This window comes from Labrus mixtus, chromosome 7 (genome assembly GCF_963584025.1).
Source record: "Labrus mixtus chromosome 7, fLabMix1.1, whole genome shotgun sequence".
NCBI classification, from domain to species: Eukaryota; Metazoa; Chordata; class Actinopteri; order Labriformes; family Labridae; genus Labrus; species Labrus mixtus.
Genome location: NC_083618.1, coordinates 27540628 through 27557420, shown reverse-complemented (window position 1 = coordinate 27557420; position 16793 = coordinate 27540628). Strand labels below are relative to the sequence as shown.

The window sequence follows — 16793 nt, the reverse complement described above, 5'->3', positions numbered from 1 at the left end:
GCATCTTCTAGATTAACGGTGTTGCAGCACGTTACACCCCACCGTGTCCAGTCTTTGTTATCTTACGCTTTAAAAGAGTAATCTAATATAATGATTAAGTGTTGATGCACTCAGAAGGAGTCGTCTGCTCAATGCAGGAACAAAGCACAAGATAAAGATATAAAGTATTATCTGTATTTGCCAGGCGGAAGGTCTGGTCAGAGATCGCTGTGTGTTAATGCTAGATGCTGCTAGCGTAGGCTAACCTAGCACAGCTAACATTTCCTTACTGTGCTGTTTTCATACTTCATGCAGTTTGGACGACATGAGGTCTTTTGGTACTGTACCAGTTTGAAATGACAAAAACCATCCCATGGTGAGGAGCTACAATTATGTGACCTTAGATGACCTCTCTGCTCCTTATCTCTGTAGCAGCTCAGAGTCTCATTAGCTGCTACTAGCATAGTCAGCTGTTTTTTGAAAGAAGAAAAAGAATGCATCAAAATGGTATCTCTTGTTGAGTTGCATTGCTTTAGATCCGGCCACTGTGGATATAACTTTACTGCCATTACTTTCAAAGCAATGCTGATAGGTAGAAGCTCAGTTTATTACAATTCTTAAGGTTGTTATTACTGTGCTAATTATAAATTAAGCTTATCTGAATTAAGAAGTATTCAGGTAACTTTTTACAATATTAACCGTTCTGTCAGGTATCATTAGACCCTTCATCATGTCTATGGCTTTGTATCTAATCTGTAGTCTTCATTCCTCCTGTAGGTTACTCTGTGGCTACTGGGGAGTTCAGTGGGGATGGTGAGGAAGGTGAGGGTCATATTTACAGTACAGAGAGACAAAAATTCATGGTTCGGTACAGGCCAACCTTAAGCTCTGTCTAATATTTAACTGCTCACTGCAGGAGGTAAAGACCCAAAGAATAAAACAATAATTCTCACAAGTGTGTGATTTTTTTTTTTTTTTTGTAGGTCGGCTGAAAAAAATCTCAGTTCTTTGTTATAAGTCTTGTTTTGAAATCGCCTCCCCTAACCTCTTACCCATTGTTTTCCTTGTTTTAGATTTCATCACAGGAGTTCCAAAAGGACTCATGCTGTATGGTGTCGTAAGGAGTCCCCACATTTTCATTCTGCACAATAAATATCTGCAAAGAAAAATAAGTAGCTGTATAAACATGCACTTAACTCAAGGCCTCCACAGCTAATGATTAACAACAGAGTAAACTGTGGTTATACGTTATACATTTGTGAACCACAACTTGTAACCTTCATGATTTTTGTCGGTGTCAACATAGGTGTCCATATTAAACGGAAGGGATCTGACGTCTCTGCTCAACTTGACAGGAGAGCAGGTATGTGCACATCTGGCTGGAGATTTCCTGTACGAGCCTAGCTCCTTTTTTTTTTCATATATGTGGGTGCATATTAAACGTGTCATGTGTAAAGCAGGGTGGAAGATGAAGGAATTTGCCCCATGGAGATGAGGCCTATACCGGTGTCAGAGGTCAAGCTTACAGTATGCACTAGCTCAAGGGTCCTTGATTCTGTAAATCAAACCCAGAAAGAGCAGAGCAGGGTAGTGTTTGGTTGTTGCGGGACAGATTCTGCTTGTACTTTTCCAAATGGAAAGTACCGAGGATTAGAAGGGTCATGTTTGAGTCATATTGCTGAGAAAAAAAAAGTCACCCACAAGGTCATTATTTTTAAAACAAAACGTCACTTGCTCGATTTAGCAGCCAGGTCTACTTTTAGGAAATGTTCCTCTGAGTAAAACATTACTCATCTCCTGTGAACCTTAAGGCGTGTGAGGTGTGAAATGTCACTGAAAACCAATTTAACTTCCTGCATACTCACTTCCTAAATGTAGAATATTGAATAAATAAAGAAAAACATTTCTTTCTTTCAAATGAATACAAAAAATAAGACAATTAATTTGTGAATGGCTTGGAGAAATAGTTGGGCTTGATTGTGTAAATCTACCTAAACAACGGAAAGTGTGTGTTTGTGCGTCTGTTCGGCGTGTGTGTGTGTGTGTGTGTCTGTGTGTGTGTGTGTGTTTTCTGTGTGGGAGGTCACCAGTGACAGCTCAGAGGTGTCAGCCTCAGGCCGGAGGGTGCTAGGCAAACTGTTAAGTCACAGTGAGAGTGATCTGAGGTAAACTCGGGGCTAATTGATTCGGTGCTCTCTGTGAGCTAATGTGTGTGTGTGTGTGTGTGTGTGTGTGTGTGTGTGGGGGGGGGGGGGGCGTTGACTGTACAGCCAAGTCAGCTGCAAAAACACACCAGAGGGTCTTTGTGCAAGAAGTCATTTGTTATGCAGATAAACAAAATCTCTCTGCTGAGCCATGTTTTAAAGTCTTAACAGTCATTGGATCCAAATGTCACAAAGGATGGTGGGGATGATATGATGTTACATAAGACACAAACGTGGGTTAAGCTTTGGAGCTTTTGAGATTTGCACTATTTTTTAAATGAATGACCTGCATTACTGTGGTTCCAAACATGACATTTATCATCAAACTTATTTAACTTTGGTTCCAATTTTAAGTTAAATTATCAGTTCAATTCAAAAAATCCCTTACATATCCCTTTGGCCACTTAATGGATGAACTATGACCTCGTATTCCTGATATTAGGTGTCTCACTATACGATAAGTACAATAGGGTGCGATACACTACTGCTACCTTCATGTGCTGTTCACATTTCTAAGAGTGTGAATATATTTGGCAAAGCAGGTCTTTTATAGGGTATCAGTGATTCTTTAACTTTGATTTACGTTGATGTGAGCCGTTTAGCATGCGTGACACAGGAAGTCAACCCCAATATTCAGTGTTGTTTTTCACATCCTGAACCTCATTTCTGTGTTGCTACACTACAAATCACTTTGAAGTGAGAGTCTAAACCAGGATGTGTAACATGAACCTAATTTATCATACGTGGTATGAAATGAAACCGGAAAAACCTAAGACCCATGAGTATTTTCTCAGAGCGAGTGTTGAAGGAGTTCGAGTCCCAAGTCCCCCAGACCCCCTACCTCTGCTCCAGCTTACAGAAGCTCAAACACTGAGCTCCATGAAAAAGGGAGCCGAGGAGAACCCCGGGGGGATTGTGGGATTGAGAGATTGAGGAGGAAAGCTTCTTGGTGTGGTGGTGGAGGCTACAAAAGAGAAAAAAAGAGACATGGAGAACGAAAATGAAAGAAAAGAAAGGGATGTCTGCAGCGTAGTGTGATTACAGGCTAACTGGGGGCTTGTTATTATAATGTGTTCCAGATGGGGTCCTACTTCGGCTACGCAGTGGCATCCACCGACATCAACAGCGACGGGTGAGTGAGTGGAGAAACAATGAGGCGGACGGTTGAGGAAGCGAAAATGGGCGACTTACAAATAAGATAGCGAAGTGTACGCTCAAACAGAAGACTGAACATGAGAGATGTCGTCATTGAAACAAAGACAACAGCGTGACTGAAAATTTCCCGTGCTTGATCGGACTTCACCCTGTCACTCTCTAATGTGTCATGAAAAATTCTGAAACACTGGGTACTGTCATTCTGACTACAGTTCCTCTCAGTGTACAGTTCTCCTTTGGCTGAAGGCGGTCTGTGAGAATCAGTGTCTTTCAACAGACAATAGTCACTTTTCACATTTCTCAACTTCCCATGACTTTTTACCCCAACCATGATGTCACATTAAATGTTAACCTCTGGGATCCCATTGCCATGCCAGTGGTTATTACTGATTAATGTGGTGCAGCATGATATTTTTTCAAACCAACAGAACATAATTACACAGTAAATACAAGTGGAGATTCTGTGCTTTCACATATATTTGGTAGGTCCTCCCGACTTAATGGGAATACTGTTTCAAAATAATACTCAAATGTATTTCCTTTCAACGAGTCTTGGGTTGACAAAGTCTACTCTGTGTGAACGTCAAATAGCTTCAATGAAGAGCTGGAACAAACTTATGCAGAATACACCAAATCAACATATCAAACAGTGCGGGATAAGATCATTTTTCAAACCTTAAAACGTCTTTAGAGGAAGAACTGAAAGAAAATGAATGGTTCAGATTTTTAGTTAAGTTCTAGTTTTTGCTTTGAATGAGCTGTTTATATCTACAGAGGCGGCTTTGTCTTATCTGTGGAGTCTTTCGTGTGTCTACAGTAGCTCAGAGTGGACAAATCCATTTTTTTTTTCATATTTATCCCCATTATCTTGTCTCCTGCCGTTGCTTGCCTCCCCCCAGTTTGGATGACCTGGTGGTGGGAGCTCCGATGTTTATGCGTCGAGGGTCCAATGGGCGTTTGGAGGAGCTGGGTAAGGTGTACGTGTACCTTCAGAGAGGCCCTCTTCTGCTGGAGCCAAGCCAGTCCCACCTCCTGGGTCAACACGCCTTCAGTCGCTTCGGCTCTTCGCTGGCCCCTCTCGGCGATCTCAACCAGGATGGATTCAATGGTAGGAATGCTACTTAAGCCCTGTTTCCACCAAGGTTTGGTTCAGTACAGCGTGGTACGGTACACCCTGATCTTTCTTGTGTTTCCACAGCCAACGTACCCTTACTAACAGAGTGTAAGACGCATGACATCATAGCAGCGTGACACAGTGTAGCCCGCCAATAAATTCAATAAAGAAGTAGATTGCAACAAAGGGCAACAAAGGAGGACGTCCAGCAGGGGTCTGCAGCTCTGAGGTCATCTGTGGGGCAGTGCTTCTCAAAGTAAAACAAAAAGAGATTTGAAATGATCTCTCTAAATCCATGGGATATTTAAACATGGCGAGTTTTGTGTTTGTTCTTTATTACCGCTGCCATACATGTATGGCTCTTAAATACACATTTGAGAAGACATCTGATTCTTGACGTAAGCATTTTTCGCACATGCACTCCTGAAAATTTCTAGAAAATGTCGGGACAGACTGCACCTACATTTTTCCTCGGTTAGGTCTTAGACTTTCCCTGTCATACCGTGACAAAAAAAAAGGAAGTGACGGTTCTATGTGTTCACACATCGACAACATCCTGACTTCAAATGGAAACTTTAGCAGGGGGCTGGCAAGAAAAATCCTGGTTACGTTGGTGCCGGAAAAAATCGGAAGTTTGCCTTTCACGCATGCAGCTCACCCTCAAAAATGTCAGGAACATTTCCAGGGGTTTTGTGTATGTGTGAAATCACCAATGGTGTGTCGTTGCTGACTTCATTCAGACATGGCCATCGGCTGTCCCTACGGAGGAGACGACCAACACGGATTGGTTCTCATTTACAACGGTCATGCTGGAGGTCTTATGGACACGCCCACTCAAACTCTCTCCGGCCAATGGGCTTCCAGCTCTTTCCCTGCCAGTTTTGGATATGCTCTGCGCGGCAACAGAGACCTGGATCAAAATGGCTACCCAGGTACTGCAGAAAGTATTCAATCACCTCGCTTTGACTAAAGAAATAACCCCTGTTCTTCTTTGATATCTTCACTTATTCACCTTGTGTTTTTGCAGATCTGATTGTTGGTGCCTTTGGGGTTGATAAAGCCGTGTTATACAGGTATGTTAATGCACTTTGTTATAACAACAATGTAGAGTGTTCCATCTATTACTCCTCTTCATGGTCTGTATCTCTAATCAGGGCTCGGCCAATAGTGAGCGCCAGTGCATCTCTTACAGTGCAGCCCACCATGTTCAACCAGGAGGAGAGGACTTGTGAGCTGTTCACAGGGAGTGAAACCGTCGCTGTGTCCTGGTGAGGCCATCTGTTTGATTCTGAAAAAGAGTTAATTTGGTGTTAACGGAACAATGATACACCATTTGATGATGTGACATACAGTATTTGTCACTGCAGGGGGAAACATCTTGTAGAGCATTAAAGTGGTTAAAGCGCTCTCTGAAATTGACGGGAACATGGAAAGTCGTGCGCATGTTATGTAAGGCACATCTTCGTTCAATTTGAGCTTTCCAAACTTGTGCCTCACGAGAATGTCAAATGACTTCATGTTTACCAGTTTCCTGTCCAAGCTGCTCTCAACTACGCACACAGTATTCACGGATCCAGAGAAAAAAAGAAAGGGGATATTCATCTTGCTTTCAATTTCAGTGTAGCTCTTTCCACATGTTCACTTGAAACAACGTTTTAGATGTGGAACATTTTCAGAGTGATGAGCCAGAGTTGCCAAACCGGCTGGTGCTTTAGTTTCTGCCCTGTAGGTTGATTGGAGTAAGTCTTGTCTTTGTGGTTATTGGTGTTTTTTCGCTGCTGTGGAAACAAGAAAAACGACAAACTGAACAGGGAAGAGGAGGTGGAAGAAAGATGGAGTGGTTATATGGAAAGACGAGTGCAGTTATTCATATCGAAAAGGTTGGAAAACAGTTGTAAGTTTCCCAACATGAACAAGATGTAGTTTGGCATCGGCAGCACTCCACACAGTCCGAGGTGTGTCCTTCCTTTACGTCTGCGTCTACGCCACCACATAAACATGTTACTTTGATACGTCCACTGATAATTCAAGCATTTGAACCTTTTAAGATGTTATTCTTAGGATTTCAGACCTGGACGACTTGGCAACAACCAGCGGTTAGCGAGGAAACATTTCATGAACAGCTGCTTTCTCAGAATAGCAGAGTCACTGGTGTGCCTGTTTTAATGTGCAGCCAAATGAACTCACAGTCACTTATTAAAGAAGTCTGTCAGTATTTATTTGAACCACATTCAGCTCACTGGATGCACATGGTGCACAAAGTTTTTCAAAATCTGTTCGGGCACAGAAAAGTGAGTTTCCCCGTTTATCCTCAATCTTACTCCTCACCATGCCACAAAGCAAGACAGATCTCACCATCGAGACGGCAGGGCTAACGTTTTGCTAAAATGCTAAATAAAAAAAGCAAACAGCAGCAGAAGAAGACCCCAGAATAAAACACTTTCTCAGTCACAACTCGGCGAATACTTTCGTTTCAACAGCATCTAAAGCCTGTTTTATTTCTGATTTGTACAGAGTGACCATGTTGTTAAGAGAGATTGATTCTGTGACTTAGTTAATACATTTGATTGAAGTTTCGTGATACCAAACAGGCAGCATTTCACCGAGTTAGAAATCAGTTTAGAAACAAACAAGTCAAAGAAGAACTGGTAGATGTAGAAGAGTAGCAATAACGATGCCTGAACGTCATGTTGACTTTGTATTTACAATTACCGAGAAATTTTGAAAGGAGGAAAAAATGCTGTTGTTGTTTTTGCTGTTCTCATAATTATTTTAGCACTACATCTTTGTTCTTCTATCAGAGCAGACAGAATAAGTAATAAGTGAATAATCAATAAACCCCCATGGCATGTAATTTTAAAATGTATTTTGTTTTCCCTCGATTCTTCGCAGCTCCATAAGGTATAAAAGTTACTTGGGATAGTTCATTTGCATCGAACAAACAGTGTTGAATCGACGCAAATGGAATCAGACCACATTGTTCTATATTTTAGCGAATCTGCCTTGAAGCCCATGGGCCGAGATCTGAATCGGATCGTCTTGTGAAAGAGGAAATCACACCCCTAATAGGTCGACAGTCAGTCACCCAGTGCAGGAATGGCCAACCCTGCCACTTCCACTAAAAAACAAACAGAGATCATTACTGAACGCCGATACGTTCAACGGCTATCGCAGTAAAAGTAGACAATAAATGTCATCATCATGGGGTTTGTTTTGAAGAAAAGACTGTAAAGATTGAAGCACATATAGATAGAGCAGCACGCCTCAGATCAGTGTAAACACATCTGTATCAGATCAGCACACAGATTTTTTTTCTTTATATTTTTCTCTGTATTTATTCTCCAGTGTCAGCGTCAGTTTCTGCCTGCTGGCTAATGGGAAGCACGTCCCCTCTCATCTAGGTGAGGCAAACACACACACTCTTTCTCTCTCTCTCTTACACACACGTGAACACACACACACACACACACACACACACACACATGGTCCCTATTACCTTGCTTTCTCTGTGTTGCCGCAAGTATGCCGGACCCTCACTGTGGTCAATTTGGCAGTTAAGATCAAGATAAAAGAACAATCATGTAAATACAGGGTAACTTAGTGGACTCCAGCAGTTTAGAAAAGTGTGTGTGTGTTTATTTAAAGTGCGTGGGTGTGTGTTGTCTGTGCTCCCTGCATAGTTGCTGTCATGTGGGCCACAGAAATGCCCTCGGTGTGTTTTTACATACTGTGCAGTAACACATGAAGGCTCTTCCCCATCGTCATGTTAACCACTGTTTGTGTATATTTGCATGTGGTTAGGCATGCATGTAATATGTCAGTGTTTCTGTGCCTGTACATGCATTTTAACTTAAACCCCTATGGTTAATTTAAACATACCGTAAACATGGATGTACAGATGGCGTGCATGTACTCACTGATATCCTGTCCTGTGTGTGTGTATGTCTTCCAGACTTTGTGGTGGAGGTTCAGTTGGACAGTGGGAAGCAGAATCAGAAAGAGTCCATCAGAAGGACTCTGTTCCTGGACAGCCAGCAGAGCAGCCTGCTGAAGACCTTCAGCCTTGCTATTGGAGAACACTCCTGCCATGAGGCCAAGGTCTACCTGCGGGTCAGTCCCATACTTTTTTTTTTTTACCTCCATGCCAGGCAGACCGTGGCATACTTTATTCGTCCATCAGGTAGATAGACAATAATTACACAGGACAGTAGTGGCTTTGTGTGCCTATACTCAGGGGCGTCATGCAGACCAAAATTCTGGGCAGGTGGGGGATAGAGTCGGGTCAAGGGGTCCGTATTATAAAAAAAATGGTCAGAATGATGCCATTTTCTGCATTTTGAAACATTTATAATCAAAGGCAGAATGGGGATTATTTCTCGATCAGTCTGAAAATCTGAGTTAACCTCAGTTAAATCATGCAAAATACCTAATAGCTCTTTTATCAGATCTCTGTCATACTTTAAATAATATGTATAATTTCTACATATAATGTATAAAATAAAATAAAAAGTAATACTAAGATGTGAGAAAAATCCTGTCTGATTTTAAAAAATCTTAAGGGGGGTCCAGCCTCCCCAGTTTGTATGGGCATGAGGCCTCTGTCTATACTTAAAGTCACATTTGAGCTTTGTGCTAAATGCTAACATTAGCATGCTGTAATGATTACACTGACAATGCTATCATGCTCACTTTTGGATCTTTGTTACCATTTCGGGTAAGCAAGTTTAACACGCTAACTAATGATAATAAGCTTGAGCAAAAAGAACTAGTTCAGAATTCTACACAGGAACAAAGTATGTCGCCCACAGGTAAGCGGTGGGTGATGTATTTTGTATTTTTTCAGATTCTCATGGGAGCTTTTTATGCCTTTACTAAAGATACAGGACAGTGGATATAGTTGGAAATTGCTAAAAGAGAGAGAGAGAGAGGGTAGGTGGGATTCAAACCCGCGGTGTCTGCTTCCAGAACCACAGTTTCTGTACGCGTGGCGTGCAAAATAACCACAAGGCACCCAAGCATTGGATGATTTTGAACAGCCACTACAAAAACAGTGCACATACCAGTTCCATCAACAAATGAACTGTATTTTCTATATTTTCTTTAAAAAGTTAAAAAATATTCTCCAATAACTTTATTTCTTTGGCCAACCATCTGAATCCTTTACGTTAATATCTTTCAAATGTTTTCCCCCTTTTACCCCCCCCAGCCCACCTGGGGGCCGGTGCCCTGCTTGTTTTTATTTGAGACATTTAATCAGCGACTGTTTTGCACCTGCAGTTCCAGGTGAACGTAATTATCTTGTTGCCAGGACAGAGGTTAACGTCATTTCCTAATAGGCAGGGTTTGAAGTCGCTGTTTGAAGTTCTATTCGGGGGGTGAAACTACTACAGTACCAATCTTCCCATCACTCAGTGGTGACCCGATCAAAGTGAGTGCCTGCCAAAAACACTTGTGTCATATGTGTAGATGCTCTCTGGAAGGATTAGGAGACAGTTTGAGTGCAATCTGTCAACCCTTCACTCACCTGTCAGTCAACACCTGTTTACTCACTATGTCTAGCTGTGACTCTTTCTGAAAGGGGGAAACATCCTCTCAGCTCAGAGAACTGAATTCATGTCACGTCTCAGAGAAACTTCAAACACACTGAATGCTGCAGTCGGGCCCAGTCCTTCTTCTACATCTGCTTCTGATTTTGGGAAGTTTCCAGCACTGAAATACTGGAAGTCTCCACATTAGCGACAAATGTGTAACCAGCCTTTACCCCTAATCTGAAGTGCGAGCTTTTTAAAGAATATCTGGGCTCAGTGGTCGGAGTACACATCATGTGGTTGTGTGTCATTTAACTAAATACTCAAACATCGCTGCTTCTTGTCTTGTTGCAGGGCGAGGAGGAGTTTAGGGATAAACTCTCCCCTGTTTACATCAGTCTGAACTTCAGTCTGGATCCTCATGCCCCCGTGGACCAGCATGGCCTCAGACCAGTCCTGAATTATCAGACAGAACAGCCCATAGAGCAGAAGGTATGTACACTAACTCACAATACAGAATGACTCATCCCCAGCCACAGGGTCATTCTGCATGTTCATGTCATGTTGGTGTCCTTTCACCGACATTATTTTGCATTTTTTTAACTTTTACATTAATGTTTTGCACATGTTGCTCAGCCTCTAACTCAGCTTGTAGTGAAGTACACTGCTATAGTGACAGGGCAACCTCGAGACAACCTTCACTTGTCTTTTAAGTAACCCAGAGTACTAACTACTGTAGATGTTCAGTTCCCTCATCATTTTTGGGTTTCTTTTGATAACTAAATGCACATTCCAAGCAAAGAAAGAACTGATTTCAGCTTCTCGAATGTGAAGATTTGCTGTATTTCTCTGTGTTTCAAGGGTTTTAGCTGAATGTGAATGGGTTTTTGTTCATGGTCAGACCGAACATGTTAATTGAATATTAGAGGTGGGGAAAAAAATCGAGATCTTCAGAGATTTAAAATAGATTCATAACTTCCAAAAAGCTCTTTCACTCACAGGTGACTGCAGTAGATCCTGAAGTTTGTACTAATTCAAAAACAGACTTTTAATTGTGAATTCAGAATCTTTTTGAATGGACAACAGATTCTGAATCGAATCGTGACCCCAAGAATTGAAATTGAATCGTGAGACACCCAAAGATTCCCAGCCCTATTGAATATATAAATTAGGGGTTTCTTAGCATTTTTTTAAAAACTTTAAATAGACAAACCAATAAAATTAAATCCAGATTAATAGCTAAAATTAACCATTTGGTGCAGTGTTGTGATTTCCAGCTAATGTCCAGTGCAAACTTTATGGTTTCCCAGGTAAATAACACCTGTAGATTAAAACAAACACAAACCATGCAGGGATTCAATTTCAGTATATTGATGTTTTTTTCTTTTTTAAATGGTAAACAGTAAATGGACTTGAGCTTGTTTAGTTATTTTCTAGTCTTCTGACTTCTCAAAAGCGTTTTTATACCGCAGGTCACACCTACACATTCACACACTGATGGTAGAGGCTGCTGTGTAAAGTGACCATCAGAAGTAACTAATCCAATTCTTACACATTTATACACTACTGACGGATCAGCAGATGCAACTTGGCGTTAAGTGTCTTGTCGACCGACTCTACTAACTGAGCCACAGCCGCCCCGGCATGTAACCTTCCAACTCTTAATTTCATTGTAATAGTGTTTAGTATTAATCTCTTTCTTGGAAACCCCTGAAGCACCGTTTTGTTTTGGTTTCATGGACGTTCAGCTTCCAGAAGTATAAGTAGTGTAGGTTTTCTCTGTATAGAGCTGTAAAACGCATCCTTATATTAAACCACCAGACTAAACCTCCAGACCACAGCACTTACACGGCCACACGCCCTGCACTTCATGAACTAAACACTCAGTCACTACAACAAACACCGAGTGGAGAGAGAGAGTTTAATGGATGGCTTTTTAAACACTTTCACATAACTTCACCAAACAATCTAAATCATGAACAACTGACTGACACAGAGGTTCTGTGTACTTTACCAATTTAACTCTCCAAAGCACTGATCATCTACCATTGATTATATTTAGAATTTGGATATTTTTGAATGACAAAAATGGACAACTCAGGCCTCCAGTTTTTTTTAAATTGACATTAAACAACCTGTCTGGAGTCCCAAACCCCATATGGTTAGATGTTGAAGATCAGCTCTGATAGAACAAGAGCTGATGACTGCACTCTGGTCTCCACTGGCAGAGTTTTTACGTTCCTGTACGAAGAGTTGGAAGGTTTATGGAGGACTGGCGAGTCATGGCTCTGCAAAAGCACAGAGGGACGCCTGACAGCTCAGTTAGGGTGGGGCGACACTCGGCTCTCAGACATCTGGCTGTGGTTTGTTTATGTATGTTGCCAGTGCTCTCCTCCACCAGGCACCGGGCAGAGTCTGAAACGTGCTCATGTTTATGTGAGTGACATAAGGTGAAGTGAGTGTGTGGAGGGGTGTTCATCATTCACTTGGTTGTTTTGAACTTTCTTGCCTAGTTCTTCCGTCTTATGTCTGAGGAACCAAGCTGAGGTTTTTTGTCCATTGATTGGTAAACTACAGAATGTGGATCCTGATACTACTTAGCGTAGAGTGATATGGGTCTTCATGTCGATGATTTAAAGAGGACATATTATGAAAAATACACTTCTACAGTGTTTTTGAACATATATTTGGGTAACCTGAGTGTCTACTGACCCACAAAATGTGAAATAAACCCATCCAGTCCTTTGTTTGTGATCTGTTTATTAAGTCTTACAACACAGAGAAAAATGCTCAGTTTCAAATTTGCTCTCCTTGTGATGTCACAGTGGGATTCTGGTAAAAAAAAAAAATCCCCTCCCCTCCCCTGGTATCTCCACCCATGGACTCCACCCCCAGCCTAGAGAAAAACTTTTGTGCAGCTCCACCATTTTTATTCTCTCTACAGAGGAGTGATGTCTACCAGGAAAACTCAGGGGGTGGGGCTTATTGCATTTAAAGAGACACACACACCAAAACTGAGCGTTCTGAGAGAGCTGGTTTATACAGGGTCACAAACCTCCTCTGGTGCTTGATTCATGTTATATTTTGACCAAAGCACAGCACAGATGTTTCATTTAGACCACAGGGGGACTGTTTGAAAAGGTGGAGAAGGAGGATAATATGTCCTCTTTAACATCTACTGTATTTATTTGGGACCATAGATTGGTCATCCAATGTTTGCATTCAAAGGTAGTGGTTTTACCTTTTTTTGTGGTCAATCAAGTTATTTTTTTCTCATATAACAAAACACGGGATGCATTAAAAAAGGCTGAAAATCAAAGTTTTGCTGAAGTCCATCTATTAAATTTTGCAGATCTGTGGCATGATGAAACATTTAACGGTTGTGCAATATTTAGGGTGTGGTCGCAGTGCAGCACGCCACAGTTCTGACCACTCACAGTTAAAATAAGACCTCTGAAGCTTTTTCTACAGTCAAAGCCCGTTATTCAGACCATTAATGGTTTTTCACTGATTGCCATATTACGTACTAACACTCGGTTATAGCCTTTCTAAATGACAGTTTGAGTTTCTCTGGCTGAGACGGAGGTGGCTGGCTGAGATTCAAACAGCAACATATTTATGACTTTCTGGGAATCTAACGCCGGTTTCCACCATTGTTCTCCTGATTTCTATTGAATGTAGACTGATGATATTCTGCTTTACTCAGCAGCTTTGACAATAATTCTTACTGTAGATTAACACTCTCCGAGGTGAAGAATAACAAAAGAAGCTCCTGATCCTTTTTGACGTTACTGTCACTGTAAAAAGTAAATGTGGGTAAAGATTATGTTCTTCGCTCCATAGTCATTTAAGTTAATATTTGAGAGATAATTTTTTATCAGAAAATGACATTTTTCAGACGGACAATTCAGCGGAAAATTACTTTTTGGCCCATTTGGCTTTGCTAGGGGAAGCCGTAAGTTGACGTACATCAATACATTTTACATACATTTTCTGGTTGTTTTCTAGAGATTCTAGAGAAAACGACGCTGGTTTCCTGTGATGCGGTCTTAATTTCAGTCGTTTTTCTCCAGATTTTGACTTATTTTTCACATCACCTTGAGATAACAAATCTGGCTTTCCTATTATAACTGATTATTACATCTGATCATCTCTCCATTTAACAAAACTTGTTTTCTCATGAGAACGGGATTAAATTCTGCAGGTCTATAAAACAAGGTAATGTAAGGGTAAGGTCACTGATGTCAAAGGCCAGACTAAGACACACCATGCTGTCATTGGCAACTCTATAAATTAAGCCTATTTCTCTGTTTTTTGGTTTGTGCTTTTACAACTCTGAAGACACAGGAAAAATCAGTTGAGATCTTGAGAAAACAGATGGAATTTTATTTTTATCATTTTAGAAAAATGAGTTAATGAAATGCATGTCCGCTTACGGGCTTCCGTACTCGGCAACACTGTTTCTCAAGATGTGGGACCGATATCTTTCCATTGGTGCAGAACCGTCAGTGCTGATGATTCCAACTGGATCAATCAATATTTAAAGGGAAACTAGATTTTTAAAAAGAGTGTATAAAATAAAATAAAAAATTGAAAATATAGTGTTTCATCACTTTAATAATTGTCTTGAAGTCTTCTTGAATTTACATGTTCAGGAGGGGTATAGAGAGACCAAGCCCACTGCTGAGACGGAGGAATTGTTCCGAATTTTAAACCATTGACATTTCATTTAATTTTTAATTTTTTTTATTTGTTCCGTACATGTCAAAACACACAACAGATCCCATGTACGGAAAGGAGCAGGGAGAAGAATAAATCTTGTTTTGCCTGCCCCCTTACTCAAAAAGAAAACAATAAATATCTGGGTCTGTCCAATTACAATCAATGAATGAATACCATGCCAACATAAAACAAATGAGTCTTCACTTCCTCAGAAATAAGAAGGAAAACACACACAAAACACACTAACTGCCAATTTCATACAGTCTGATAACTTTGTTCTTATACATTTTCTTAAAATGGCTTTTAATGCATCGTCATTTTTGTTGTTGTTGTTGTTTGTGCCTTTACTGTAGAGACAGGACAGTGGATAGAGTCAGAAATCAGGGAGAGAGAGAGAGTGGTGAATGACATGCGGGAAAGGAGCTGCAGGTCGTTTTCAAACCCGGGTCGCCTGCTTGGACGACCACAGCCTCCGTCACATGGGGTGCACACACTAACCACTATAGGCTACCAGCGCTGCCCCATGCATCATCTTTTTTTTTTTTTTTTACAGAGCAGATTTTCTCTATCTCATGGGGAAGATGAAAAGACGAATGTGAAAAACATGATGAAAGGGAGTTGGGACTTATCGCTTGATCTCAGTCTGTAACCGTGAACGTGTGCTCCAGCCGGTTTGGTGTTAAATGACTTGATAACCTCGTGAGTCCTGTGTGAATGTAAAACCAGGGTCTCCACTGAGACAGTGTTAACCATTGCCAGGCTGACTCTTTCACTCTGTGTAGCCCTCCGTATGCATTCTTTTGGAAACATAATGTTTCCCATGTGTTGGAGAGATGAGGGTATGGCAACAAAAAAAAAAAAAACGACAATATGGAGCTACATGAGAGAGAGAGAGGGTAGAGACAGAAAAGGAGACGAGAGAGACTGCAGTGAAAAAGCTCAGGGGACACGCTGGAGAAGACAATACCATGGAAGTCACATCCATCTTTTACTGCGGTTTCTGTAAAGTCATCAGTCAGAAAGAGACTAAAGAGCACATTAAGTCCTTGAGACTATTGAGGTCGTCACTGTGTTTGATTGAGGCTTTCCCGCAAAAAAAACGTTTTACTTGTTTAGGCGGAATTCATCATCCTTTTATTCCCCTGAACCTCCACCATCTTTTCCTCCGTTTCTTCTTGACCACATTTAAAAGCACACTCGACTTTGATCCTGCAAACATGAAAGAAAAGGGCTTCCATATAACTCCTTACCATCTGGTTGTTGCACATTTTGTTACAGTTTTGTGCATGGAAGGATAAACGTATAGTCCGGTATCCCCTCTTATCCCTTTCATTAAATCCTGACTCTAGCAGGCTTGCTGAGTAAACATCCACTTCCTCCAGAGGTTATTTTCTCCCTCCATACCTCAGACCTTTTGTTTCACTTGATGCTTCTCTGTCTTCCACTCATCCGAGCCATCCCCTCGCTCCCCCCCCCCCCCCCTTGTTCATCTCTATCCATGCGCTCTCTTTTTCTCAGGCCCAGATTCAGCTCGATTGCGGGGAGGACAACATCTGCGTCCCTGACCTCAAGCTGGCTGTTTACGGGTGAGAGGAAATCACCTTTCAATTACTATACCTGATTCTACAAACACAACCTCAGCCCTGCAGTCATGCAGAGCTTAATCTGCCGCAGTTTTCTCCCTCTGTGGCGGATGAAACACAACAGAGATTTAACCTACCTTCTAATATTTGCCATATGAAATCCACAGTGTGTCTGGTGGGTCTTTCCTCAGCTGCATGTGAAGTGATGCATTGTGTGTTAGTGGTTATGTGTGTAATGAACTCAAGAACACGCTGCTATAGCATCGCTAACACAAGCACTCTTTGCAGTTCGAACAATACATTAGCATTGAGTTAGTACGGCTAACGTGCTAGCGTAACGTCTGCAGACAAGGTCCAACATTAGCGTCCATTTTCAGGTTGTCTGTAGCCCTCCAGTTAATGGATGTTCAACGTTAAAGATAACTACAAGTAATGCTAATGTACAGGGGGATGAAAACAGAAGCCTGCTGGGAAATTCCAAATGAACCAACACATGAAATCTGAAGAC

General features: G+C 41.4%; 1 protein-coding gene across 1 annotated transcript in view; it reads left to right on the top strand.

The window, feature by feature from the left end:
* Positions 1 to 16793, top strand: part of LOC132977078 (integrin alpha-5-like) — a 44323-nt gene that overhangs the window by 11984 nt on the left and 15546 nt on the right. The window contains exons 8-19 of the mRNA XM_061041461.1: positions 757 to 801; positions 1053 to 1096; positions 1286 to 1342; positions 3263 to 3315; positions 4238 to 4446; positions 5193 to 5384; positions 5480 to 5525; positions 5607 to 5720; positions 7798 to 7853; positions 8405 to 8562; positions 10335 to 10472; positions 16221 to 16288. Coding sequence (XP_060897444.1) covers positions 757 to 801; positions 1053 to 1096; positions 1286 to 1342; positions 3263 to 3315; positions 4238 to 4446; positions 5193 to 5384; positions 5480 to 5525; positions 5607 to 5720; positions 7798 to 7853; positions 8405 to 8562; positions 10335 to 10472; positions 16221 to 16288 — 1180 coding nt within the window. The remainder of the gene's footprint in view (positions 1 to 756; positions 802 to 1052; positions 1097 to 1285; positions 1343 to 3262; positions 3316 to 4237; positions 4447 to 5192; positions 5385 to 5479; positions 5526 to 5606; positions 5721 to 7797; positions 7854 to 8404; positions 8563 to 10334; positions 10473 to 16220; positions 16289 to 16793) is intronic.